General features: G+C 37.8%; 1 protein-coding gene across 1 annotated transcript; it reads right to left on the bottom strand.

The window, feature by feature from the left end:
• Nucleotides 1-1,580: 1,580 nt before the first annotated feature.
• Nucleotides 1,581-13,402, bottom strand: LOC134842988 (solute carrier family 2, facilitated glucose transporter member 1-like). Its single transcript, XM_063859558.1, has 4 exons — nucleotides 13,175-13,402; nucleotides 9,505-9,781; nucleotides 2,536-2,947; nucleotides 1,581-2,325 (listed from the first exon to the last, which is right to left on the bottom strand). The coding sequence occupies exons 1-4, from the start codon at nucleotides 13,400-13,402 to the stop codon at nucleotides 1,581-1,583; spliced, it is 1,662 nt and encodes a 553-aa protein (XP_063715628.1).
• Between the last annotated feature and the right edge of the window lie 208 nt (nucleotides 13,403-13,610).

Here is a 13,610-nt window from a genome sequence, read left to right as displayed (position 1 = left end):
TCAAACGAGAAAAAAAGATTTTACATGAACTAATGCCAATCCGAACTTAAAACATCCTCTCTGAAGCAGCATGAAATGGAAACGATTTTGACCAACGATAGTTTAGAATGAAGCGATCATCATTGCTTCAGACAGATGACAAGAATTAGAGTTCGAAGCAATTCCAGCAGGACGACAAAGTCAAAGGGAATAAGACAAGACATCAACTAACAATATCGAAAAAGAAGAACATTGTTCTAGGTTTGCTCGCTGAAAAGGAATCTTTCTTTTCATTGTTTTATGCTTCAGATCAAACCAATTGGGAATGGACGGTGGGCGTCTTACCGTGCAGGGAAGAAGGGCGAGATAAACCAACTGCCGACTTTTATGATTTTAAGCCCAAAATTTAGACATCGCCAAACTGCCATGGGATAACTTCACTAAGCTGGAAAAATTAAACTTAGGTTCACCCCAAGATGGATCTTCAACGGAATGCCTCACGAAATCAGGATCTAGACAGACACGAAAGCCCGCATTCAGTACCTCCGCCTTCTTTCCATATCTACGACGCCCCGATGCATGTCCTCGTTGAACAGTAATCAGTGCAACTCGGACCTTCCTAGAACATGAAGTCCAAGAGTTGCTGACATCCTTACCGACCTCAGAGTTTAACGACGAATAAGAAAGAGGCGAATGCTATAGAGTCAATTATTGAGAGTGTTTTACTTCATCAAGTTGACGGATTCCTGAAGGATTTCCTCCCAGAAAAGCAAAATTGATTTATTTACTGAATTGTTTTTCTCTAATTCTAAGACTGAACGTACCTGCCGCTCAAATTAAGCTGAGAATTTCTCAAATTGTGCTCCTAGTTCATTTGTTAAAACTTTAAAAATCTGCTATCAACAGTATTTTTTCAGTCGACAATTATCCCGCAGATGAAAGGAAATTTTTTTACTTACTTATAATCTTTTATACATTTCAGATTGCCGTACTCTAATTATTGCTACAATGTTGTAAGTTTTTTGCACAAATTTCCGTCTTTGAACCTTTTGTTCGAGGGGAAAAGAAACAGTATTGTAAAAAAAGTTGGTATTTTATAAAACTCTTAGTAAGGGAAGCGCTGTGATTGCAATTTTTAATATTAAATAAATTACTTTAACTGGTCATGTTTTACTTGCACGTTGGTGCTGCGAACTCTACTGAAGTGAGCAAGTCAATGTTTTCGTTAAGTTGGGTTGACTATGACATATGGTCTTAACTCAATTATGTTCTTTATCCTTTCTTTTATTATCTGAGCTAGAATAGATAGGTCAGTTGACTATTCTACTATCGGCAAACGGTGTTTACAATAACGTTAGAAATTTGATGAAAGTTAGAAGAAAAAATGTTGGTAAAGATTTTCGAGGCGAGTATTTTGCCACGGTTTGATGTTTTTTTTTTCAGGAATTTATGAGAAAAAATATTATTTTTAGCTCGCTGACTTCAGCTAGACAAAAAGCCAAGAAAACTGCACGACTGATAAAAATGTCGAAACATAGAAATACTTGGTCAAAAGATAATTAACTTAGAGTTACTTGGTCAAATTAAAATGCAAATTGCAATTAAAATGTAGTTTCCCTTTTATCGTCTTCTTCTTTCTTCTGTTCTTCGTCTTCAGTATTCTTCCGCATGCCTTGCGCTAGTTTGAACGTGGCCACAACATCCTGAACGGATAGCCCAGCCGTTTTCGGAACCTTAATTGCCAAATAGAAGATAAAAATTATCAGCAAAATCGCAAAAATGATGAACACCCAACCACAAATTGCATTGATTAGGGGCTCAAATCCGAGAGCTATTGCAAAGTTACACAACCAGTTGACAGTGTTTGCAATGGATATGGCTTTTGGCCTTGGTCTGGAAGTGAACATTTCGGCTGTGATGACCCAGGGAATAGGGCCGGGACCGATGGAGAAGAAAGCGACTGAGAGAAGAAGCAGAGTGATTGAGACATAGTTGGTGGCATCGGTCGGAGTTACGCCTCTGCATGTCTGGTCATCATTCACTTCCAGCCCACTCAAGAGTATGGCAACTACTAGTGCGCACACAGCCATCCCAGACAGACCAATTATATGCGACTTTCTCCGGCCGAGGGGTTCGATAGTGAAGACCGCAACTACGGTGAAAATGAGGTTGATAGCACCCGCCACAGACACCATGTACTTGGGGAAGTCGGGGTCATCGCGGAGGAGGTGGGAGGGCAGAGATGCTCTGAAGATAGGCGAGGAATAGTAGAAGACTGCGTTGATTCCGGAGAGTTGTTGTGACATTGCCAAAACACAGGCTATGATAAGAGGACGACGAAGATACCTAAAACAGTGGAACCTTTCGAATTTAGTGGCCTGGGTTAAAATCTGCAACCAAATAGGCACTGTAAAAGTCAGAGAGCTGGTTGTTAATTGGATAATGAAAAATTAAGCTATGAACAAGTGCGCGTAATTTTTACAAAATAACCAGAATTGGTCAAAATTTTCATGAAGCCTGAAGAGAGATTGGAGAAAAGGCGATGATGAAGCTCACCCGACGGTCAATAAGTTCATATAGCCCACTGGCGGCTCTTCTTTCTCTTTTCTGTCCTCTTCAATCATCTCTTCCATCTCCTTGTCGATGTCAGCCTCCGCTCCTCTCAGACGCCTCAACGCCTTACTCGCACGTTCTCTGCTCCCTTTGATCACCAGCAGAAACTTGGGACTGTCTGGGCAAAATGGCAAAGTCAACAGTTGGACTGAGCCCACTACTAAGTTCATGCCTATTAAATACGGCCACAGAGTTGCGCTTCCAAGAAGAGCATCGAAGCCCAGAATCTGAGCAACCAGGATGCCAGAGACGACGTTGAGCTGGAAGATGACACCCACAGCTCCTCTGATGGCGGTGGGGGCAATCTCGTTGAGATAGATTGGACCTGCAGATGTGCAGATCCCGTTGTTCACTCCTGAAAGTAATTATCGACTCTAAAAACTCATTCATTATCAGGTAATGTCTAGGTTTGGAATATCCTTTATATCTTGATAACTTGTGACCGCCTCCTAACATACAAAATTACTTTTGTGAAAGTTCCACAGAAATTCGTAGGGTTCATATAAAAAGAATTTGATGATTTTTCTTCAATTAAGAATTAAAACAAAAAAATTGTTTTCGCAGATTAAAACAACATTTTCTTAGACTTTTTAATGTTTTGTAATGCAACGAAAGCAACACAGAAAACTTCAAGGTACAGTTTATAATTGCTTGTCAGGCGTACGTAAAAAATATTAGCAGTTTTTTTTTCTCAGTAATTTTCCAGTGAAACTTCTCAATAGCTATGAAATGACCACTGAAAGAGATTCAATCTGTGATTTAACTCAACCGGGACTGTTATTATTTTTGCGGTTGCGGCTCCAACCTTTATGCAGAAAAAGCCACAATTCGTACTTTCTCTCCTTTCCCTTTTTCTGGCGGAAACAAAAATCATCTTCGTTTGCAGAAAGAAGCGTTATTGTTCCGACCATTGAAAATTGGGAGGATATTTGTACCGGGTGTGTTTTACTTCTTTCTTCTTTTTCTTCATTTTTCAAGCAAAATCAGATACCACAAATAATCATCGGACTGGTTAAGTGATATTTCATATTAAAGCCCTTACAGCCATGATTCGAACAGCACTGAAAAGTTTTCAAGCAAAATCAGATACCACAAATGATCATCGGACTGGTTGAGTGATATTTCATAATAAAGCCCTTACAGCCATGATTCGAACGGCACTGAAAAGTTTTCAAGCAAAATCAGATACCACAAAAAATCATCGGACTAGTTGAGTGATATTTCATATTAAAGCCCTTACAGCCTTGATTCGAACGGCACTGAAAAATTTTCAAGCAAAATCAGATACCACAAATAATCATCGGACTGGTTGAGTGATATTTAATATTAAAGCCCTTACAGCCATGATTCGAACGGCACTGAAAAGTTTTCAAGCAAAATCAGATACCACAAATAATCATGGGACTGGTTGAGTGATATTTCATATTAAAGCCTTTACAGCCATGATTCGAACGGCACTGAAAAGTTTTCAAGCAAAATCAGATACCACAATTAATCATCGGACTGGTTGAGTGATATTTCATATTAAAGCCCTTACAGCCATGATTCGAACGGCACTGAAAAGTTTTCAAGCAAAATCAGATACCACAAATAATCATCGGCCTGGTTGAGTGATATTTCATATTAAAGCCTTACAGCCATGATTCGAACGGCACTGAAAAGTTTTCAAGCAAAATCACATACCACAAATAATCATCGGACTAGTTGAGTGATATTTCATATTAAAGCCCCTACAGCCATGATTCGAACGGCACTGAAAAGTTTTCAAGCAAAATTAGATACCACAAATAATCAACGGACTAGTTGAGTGATATTTCATAATAAAGCCCCTACAGCCATGATTCGAACGGCACTAAAAAACTTTCAAGCAAAATCAGATACCACAAATAATCATCGGACTGGTTGAGTGATATTTCATATTAAAGCCCTTACAGCCATGATTCGAACGGCACTGAAAAGTTTTCAAGCAAAATCAGATACCACAAATAATAATCGGACTGGTTGAGTGATATTCCATATTAAAGCCCTTACAGCCATGATTCGAACCGCACTGAAATGTTTTCAAGCAAAATCAGATACCACAAATAATCATCGGACTCTTTGAGTGATATTTCATATTAAAGCCCTTACAGCCATGATTCGAACGGCACTGAAAAGTTTTCAAGCAAAATCAGATACCACAAATAATCATCAGACTGGTTGAGTGATATTTCATATTAAAGCCCTTACAGCAGTGATTCGAATCGCACTGAAATGTTTTCAAGCAAAATCAGATACCACAAATAATCATCGGACTGGTTGAGTGATATTTCATATTAAAGCCCTTACAGCGATGACTCGAACGGCACTGAAAAATTTTCAAGCAAAATCAGATACCAAAAATAATCATCGGACTGGTTTAGTGATATTTCATATTAAAGCCCTTACAGCCGTGATTCGAACGACACTGAAAAGTTTTCAAGCAAAATCAGATACCACAAATAATCATGGGACTGGTTGAGTGATATTTCATATTAAAGCCCTTACAGTCATGATTCGAACGGCACTGAAAAGTTTTCAAGAAAAATCAGATACCACAAATAATCATCGGACTAGTTGAGTGATATTTCATGTTAAAGCCCTTACAGCCATGATTCGAACGGCACTAAAACATTTTCAAGCAAAATCAGATACCACAAATAATCATCGGACTGGTTGAGTGATATTTCATATTAAAGCCCTTACAGCCATGATTCGAACGGCTCGAAAAGTTTTCAAGCAAAATCAGATACCACAAATAATCATCGGACTCTTTGAGTGATATTTCATATTAAAGCCCTTACAGCCATGATTCGAACGGCACTGAAAAGTTTTCAAGCAAAATCAGATACCACAAATAATCATCGGACTGGTTGAGTGATATTTCATATTAAAGCCCTTACAGCCATGATTCGAACCGCACTGAAATGTTTTCAAGCAAAATCAGATACCACAAATAATCATCGGACTGGTTGAGTGATATTTCATATTAAAGCCCTTACAGCGATGATTCGAACGGCATTGAAAAGTTTTCAAGCAAAATCAGATACCACAAATAATCATCGGACTGGTTGAGTGATATTTCATATTAAAGCCCTTACAGCCGTGATTCGAACGACACTGAAAAATTTTTAAGCAAAATCAGATACCACAAATAATCATGGGACTGGTTGAGTGATATTTCATATTAAAGCCCTTACAGTCATGATTCGAACGGCACTGAAAAGTTTTCAAGCAAAATCAGATACCACAAATAATCATCGGACTAGTTGAGTGTTATTTCATGTTAAAGCCCTTACAGCCATGATTCGAACGGCACAAAAACATTTTCAAGCAAAATCAGATACCACAAATAATCATCGGACTGGTTGAGTGATATTTCATATTAAAGCCCTTACAGCCATGATTCGAACGGCACTGAAAAGTTTTCAAGCAAAATCAGATACCACAAATAATCATCGGACTGGTTGAGTGATATTTCATATTAAAGCCCTTACAGCAGTGATTCGAACCGCACTGAAATGTTTTCAAGCAAAATCAGATACCACAAATAATCATCGGACTGGTTGAGTGATATTTCATATTAAAGCCCTTACAGCGATGACTCGAACGGCACTGAAAAGTTTTCAAGCGAAATCAGATACCACAAATAATCATCGGACTGGTTTAGTGATATTTCATATTAAAGCCCTTTCAGCCGTGATTCGAACGACACTGAAAAGTTTTCAAGCAAAATCAGATACCACAAATAATCATGGGACTGGTTGAGTGATATTTCATATTAAAGCCCTTACAGTCATGATTCGAACGGCACTGAAAAGTTTTCAAGCAAAATCAGATACCACAAATAATCATCGGACTAGTTGAGTGATATTTCATGTTAAAGCCCTTACAGCCATGATTCGAAGGGCACTAAAACATTTTCAAGCAAAATCAGATACCACAAATAATCATCGGACTGGTTGATTGATATTTCATTTTAAAGCCCTTACAGCCATGATTCGAACGGCTCGAAAAATTTTCAAGCAAAATCAGATACCACAAATAATCATCGGACTCTTTGAGTGATATTTCATATTAAAGCCCTTACAGCTATGATTCGAACGGCACTGAAAAGTTTTCAAGCAAAATCAGATACCACAAATAATCATCGGACTGGTTGAGTGATATTTCATATTAAAGCCCTTACAGCCATGATTCGAACCGCACTGAAATGTTTTCAAGCAAAATCAGATACCACAAATAATCATCGGACTGGTTGAGTGATATTTCATATTAAAGCCCTTACAGCGATGATTCGAACGGCATTGAAAAGTTTTCAAGCAAAATCAGATACCACAAATAATCATCGGACTGGTTGAGTGATATTTCATATTAAAGCCCTTACAGCCGTGATTCGAACGACACTGAAAAGTTTTCAACCAAAATCAGATACCACAAATAATCATGGGACTGGTTGAGTGATATTTCATATTAAAGCCCTTACAGTCATGATTCGAACGGCACTGAAAAGTTTTCAAGCAAAATCAGATACCACAAATAATCATCGGACTAGTTGAGTGTTATTTCATGTTAAAGCCTTTACAGCCATGATTCGAACGGCAAAAAAACATTTTCAAGCAAAATCAGATACCACAAATAATCATCGGACTGGTTGAGTGATATTTCATATTAAAGCCCTTACAGCCATGATTCGAACGGCACTGAAAAGTTTTCAAGCAAAATCAGATACCACAAATAATCATCGGACTGGTTGAGTGATATTTCATATTAAAGCCCTTACATCCATGGTTCGAACGGCACTGAAAAGTTTTCAAGCAAAATCAGATACCACAAATAATCATCGGACTGGTTGAGTGATATTTCATATTAAAGCCCTTACAGCAATGATACGAATGGCACTGAAACGTTTTCAAGCAAAATCAGAAAATCAGATACCACAAATAATCATCGGACTGGTTGAGTGATATTTAATATTAAAGCCCTTAAAGCCATGATTCGAACGGCACTGAAAAGTTTTCAAGAAAAATCAGATACCACAAACAATCATCGGACTGGTTGAGTGATATTTCATATTAAAGCCCTTACAGCAATAATACGAACGGCACTGAAAAGTTTTCAAGCAATATCAGACACCACAAATAATCATCGGACTGTTTGAGTGATATTTAATATTAAAGCCCTCACAGCCATGATTCGAACGGCACTGAAAAGTTTTCAAGCAAAATCAGAAAATCAGATACCACAAATAATCATCGGACTGGTTGAGTGATATTTAATATTAAAGCCCTTACAGCCATGATTCGAACGGCACTGAAAAGTTTTCAAGCAAAATCAGATACCACAAATAATCATCGGACTGGTAGAGTGATATTTCATATTAAAGCCCTTACTGCCATGATTCGAACGGCACTGAAAAGTTTTCAAGCAAAATCAGATACCACAAATAATCATCGGACTGGCTGAGTGATATTTCATATTAAAGCCCTTACAACCATGATTGGAACGGCACTGAAAAGTTTTCAAGCAAAACCAGATACCACAAATAATCATCGGATTGGTTGAGTGATCTTTCATATTAAAGCCCTTACAGCCATGATTCGAACGGCACTGAAAAGTTTTCAAGCAAAATCAGATACCACAAACAATCATCGGACTGGCTGAGTGATATTTCATATTAAAGCCCTTACAGCCATGATTCGAACGGCACTGAAAAGTTTTAAAGCAAAATCAGAACCACAAATAATCAACGGACTGGCTGAGTGATATTTCTCATTGAAGCCCTTACAGCCATGATTCGAACGGCACTGAAAAGTTTTCAAGCAAAATCAGATACCACAAACACAATCATCGGACTGGTTGAGTGATATTTCTTATTAAAGCCCTTACAGCCATGATTCGATCGGTTCTGAAAAGTTTTCAAGCAAAATCAGATACCACAAATAATCATCGGACTGGTTGAGTGATATTTCATATAAAAGCCCTTACAGCCATGATTCGAACGGCACTGAAAAGTTTTCGAGCAAAATCAGATACACCAAATAATCATCGGACTGGCTGAGTGATATTTCATATTAAAGCCCTTACAGCCATGATTCGAACGGCACTGAAAAATTTTCAAGCAAAATCAGATACCACAAATAATCATCGGACTGGTTGAGTGATATTTCATATTAAAGCCCTTACAGCCATGATTCGAACGGCACTGAAAACTTTTCAAGAAATTTTCCCAGTGTCGATAACAATTGGTTCGAAAATTTCGATTTTTTGTCTATTTTCGAGCGAGCAGCCTTTTCTTTTTGTTATTTCCAAAATCAACGTAAGGGGTGGAATATATATGGCTGGGATAATCATAATTTTCAAAAAGTTGTCTCAGTGTCGCGAAAAATCGGTTTGAAATTTAGTCTAATTTCTAAGTGAATTAGTCTAAGTGAGTTTCACAGTAAGTTCGAGCAAAAAAAGCACACAAACAGGCGTATTTTAGAAGGATAGGCCATAAAACTTTAGTTTAGCTACTGTTAAGTTTTTTTGAAACTTTTTAGCGCCAACTTCGGGATAAATTTTTTTTTCAAAATTTTGCAAGGCTTTTAGATTTTTTTCCTGTCGTTTTCCGACTTAAACCGTAACCCGATATGCTTTTTTACCGTGATTGTCAAATATGCCCAATTTTTACGTTTTGGTAGATTCTTTTATCACACACAAAAAACAACACCTAATTAAAAAAGAAAAGAAAAGCGTTTTGATGTGTTTTTAAGAGTTTGGTCAGAACATTATATGCTACTTGCACATCAACCGGCTATCTTTCTTTAATTTAGATGCCTTTGATTTTATTTCGCAGTAGAAAAATTGAGTTCTATGCCTAAGTGTAAGTTTGGGGCTTGTTCAAAATCTGACCGATCACAAGTCGACCGATGAAGAACATCTCATAGGACTTGGCTGGTTTGCACAGAGACTGCAGCAGAGCTCCGATGAGGAGGAGGACGTTGTTGAGCAGCATGGTGTTCTTGCTTCCGAAGCGTGAACAGGAGTAGGCACTGACGAAGGAGCCGACGATTGCGAAGAGGGCCCAGATGGCGACGCAGGAGGCCCAGTACCACGTCAGTCCACTGCTCGAGAAGCCATCCCCTGTCCGCTCTACTTTAGTCTCGTTGAAGAACTCCTTTATGTGGTCCTACAAAAACACTACATCTTCATAGTGGCTTTTTTATTTGGACACATTTCATTTCACTTTTGGCGCTTTCTATCCATAATTTTTCAAAGCAAAGAGGCCAATGGCGTGCGGAGGAATAATTCACCTGGCAAAGTGAAACAAACGTTTTTTAGAACGATTTTTTATGTGCCCACGTAACAGGCATGTGGACCGAAAAGTGAGGACATTAGTGAGTAAACTTTGAAAATACTTGTTGATCTTTTTAAACAAAATGGCAAGCAGAACTTAGGATAGAAATAGTCTCCGGTCAGTTGCGAGTAATAGCAAGCCATCAATTCCTACTGTCTTCAGACGAGAACTATGAAACTTTGGTGTCGACTTTTCAGAATGAGATAAATAAATCACTTACAGTTAAAGATTTACAAAATCGTCGTTCTTATAGGTCTTCAGCTAGCACTTGCGCCAATATTTCCCAGCTGTTCAAACTAAATAACATTCAGCAGAAACTTCCCCAGATTTACTATTTTTCTATTTTACAAGAATTTTTTTTGCTATTCTATATCAATGTATCACTCAATAAAAAGCAAAAATTTACAGATTACCCGGGTGGACTTATGTTTCGACTTTGAAAGTCGAGCAAGTGCAGTTTTGCGACTGAAATTCCGCGGTCGAGAAGCAATTTTAAATCGAGCACAAAATCGAAACATACCCGATTTTAGTCGAGATAGTCGAAACATATGGCGAGAAAGTGAACTCACAGGTCAAGAAATTCTTAACACACCCAATTTTCGTCGAGAAAGTCGAAATATAGGTCGAGTACAGTCGCAACACAGGTGGAGAAAATCAAAACGTATCTAAGCGAGGTCGAGCATACAAAATTTTCAAACGCCTAAAAATGGTCGGTCGGGTAAAGCAAGAAAGCCGAAACATATCGAATTTTAGCCGAGAAAGTCGAAACACATCTGAACTGGTTTGAACAAAGACAAACAGTTTTTTTTTGGGCCGAGAAGTTTAAAACATACCTAAATTTAGTCAAGAAAATTGAAACATCCCGAAATTTGGTCGAAAAAGTCAAAACATGCCGAAATATGGTAGAAAACGTCGAAACATACCGAAACTTTGTCGAGAAAGTCGAGACATACAGATTTTTGGTCGATAAAGTCGAGACATAAATTGAGCACCTCGACCCGGGTAATATGGAATTTTCGAAGACCACCAGGTTCGAAGATCGCAAAAGAAAAAATAGTTATCCTCTAGTTTTACTAGTTATTTGAATATGGTTATCTTGAATGATCTTGCAACATTTCTACAAAAATGCAAAAAAATGAGAGATAATGCTTATATTGCTAAACTTTTGTAAGATCTTAAAAGACGATCATCATTGATGAACTAGAGTTAAGAAATTTTGTGCAATTATGAAACAGATAGTTCTCGGTATAATAATTCCAGAACGCAGTAGTCTGATTTAATCAAACTAAATTATGGTCAGGTTTTGAAAAAATTCATCACTCGAATTTTCTTACAGGTGAAATAGAAACTTTATTTTGTTTTTTAACCATTTTGGAAGAAATTGAGGATTATACATGCTTGGAGTTTTTTATTATTTAAAAAAAAGTCGTAGAGCTGGACTCTACTTGTTTCCAAGGGATTGCGCTTTACTTTATACAACCCTCGAAGTGCACGAAAACTGCTCATTTGATTTTTTCTATGATTCCGAAAATAGAATAACCAGGGTTTTTAATCCGCACACAATATTTCTGGGAGCTGAAATCAGGAAATTTAGTTGGCCTTGTTTTGTTCCTGCTTGCGACGAAAGTCAGGAATATATATGTTCGGGTTGGTCTTTTTTTCCGATTAACTCTCAACATTTTTCCATCAGTGGATCGATCTAAGGATCTTCGCGTTCCCAGAAGGACGCGCTCATCGCCAGACTTGCCTGACAGAAACATTGCGGTGAAACGCTCACTAATAGACTAAAGTGACTAAAAGAGTTGCGTGACGCATTGATGCTGAAAATTTAACTCGCATAATTTATGCGTCGTGAAGTATCCCGCACCACAAACTCGTTCCAATTTCAATTGAGGTAGGCTAATTAGTCTTTCAACTACATACACGATTCTTAAAAGTCAGCTTAAAAGTCCTAGTTTGTGAATATTTCATACACTAAATTTATCCGAGACCAATTTATGGACAGTAGCAACCTTCAGGGCTTTGCCTTGGTACCAGCAGTCTTTTATCCATATATTTAACAAAATAAATTGTAAAGTAATTTGGATTATCATTATCAAAACGAAAATGTTAAAACTTGAAATTAAACCGATATTTGCAGAAGCTGGGCTAATCAACTTATGTTTTGATAGTGACAGTCCAAAGTTTAATACAAACTCATTCGTTAGAAAGTATTGCAGATTAACTAAAAGGCCGTTACAACATTCAAGGCTTTACAGTACGAGCAGTCTTGTTGTTCCCATTTTAGAAAAAAAAACGGAATAATTATGCTTGGTGTAGTTTTGTCGTATTCAGTGAATTTTTGTCGATCGATACAATTATTTTTTTAAAAAAAGTTCTATGCCTCATTGACGATATTGACTCCTCGAAACTAAGTTTGAGAAGATGTTTTACCTCTTATCGTTTTTTCGATAAGTTTTAGCAGATTGAAAGTTGCCAATTCCGCCAGGCTCTGAACTAATTTATGAGCAATTTCAAGATTTTATTTTTAATCCAGCAATCTTAACGCGAGTTATTTATGCCTGGCGAACCAATATGCACATGAAAATTGTTCCAAATTGAAGTGAGGCTAGCTAATCGGTCCTTTAATTTCGTACGACACAAATTTTCACACTTGATCTTTGATAGTGTCCAAAGCTTAAAGTTTTTCAATATAGATTAAGGGGCAGTCGGAAAAATTGGGTTTTACCCTGATTTACGAGCAGTCTTGTTCATTTTTGAAAAATGATTGATTTTAGTTAAATTTAATTGTTGAAACACCCTACAACCTAACCTAAAAAGATTGAGTTCGTGGACTGATTTGACATCAGTGTCTGTATGCAACAAATTCAATGAAAAAATCTATTACACTGATCCCATGCAACGTTCTCAAAACTCAAAATAAACCATCCGGTTTTTGATGCCATTTCTACAAACGTTGGCGAGAGTTTTTTTTGTTTTGCGCCTCGTGATTTGTTGGAATTTTTAGGCAATCCAAAACTGGTTTTATGTTCTCAGATTTGAACTGTTTGTGTCTTTCTTGAGGATGGATTAGACTAAGACCGGGAGCATAACCTGCCCAGTACTGACTCCGAACTGAAGGTTTAAAAGGAAGTAGTAAATTTATCAGTAATGTAAATCGATAGATTATGTAAGGAATAAGTAGAATAATTTGGTTTCTGTAGGCCGGCGAGAGCTCTGCTCTACATTTAGGCGTTGGCTATCTGATAAGGCCAGTATGACTGGATTGTTGTTATGCTCATAAAATTTGAGGGTACGTCTCATGAGCCCCGTTTTCAGAGTATTTGCCAGGTCTCCGTGACGAACTGCTAGCTTCTTCAGGTCCATCAGTCTTTTCTTCCGTTCCTGTTCGACCGACACATTTGGCGCTTTGTAGGATTCGCTGTCCGCTACCCTAGAGCCGACCGTGAACATCGGGCTAAATCTCAGTGACACATGAGGGCTGGAACTGCCTCGAGAAACCTTATTTGATCGGTCTCCGCTGTAGTCTTTACTGAAAATCTGAGCGGCGGTCAACAAATTCTTCGCAAGAACAAACTTGTCGCAAGTCGTTGTGCTCAAGTATCATTATTTACAATGCTATAAGTGCTAGTGAACACTCGGTATACGTTTTGTGTGCATT

Source organism: Symsagittifera roscoffensis, chromosome 3, assembly GCF_963678635.1.
Source record: "Symsagittifera roscoffensis chromosome 3, txSymRosc1.1, whole genome shotgun sequence".
Taxonomy (NCBI): Eukaryota; Metazoa; Xenacoelomorpha; order Acoela; family Convolutidae; genus Symsagittifera; species Symsagittifera roscoffensis.
This window is presented reverse-complemented; position numbering and strand designations above follow the sequence as displayed.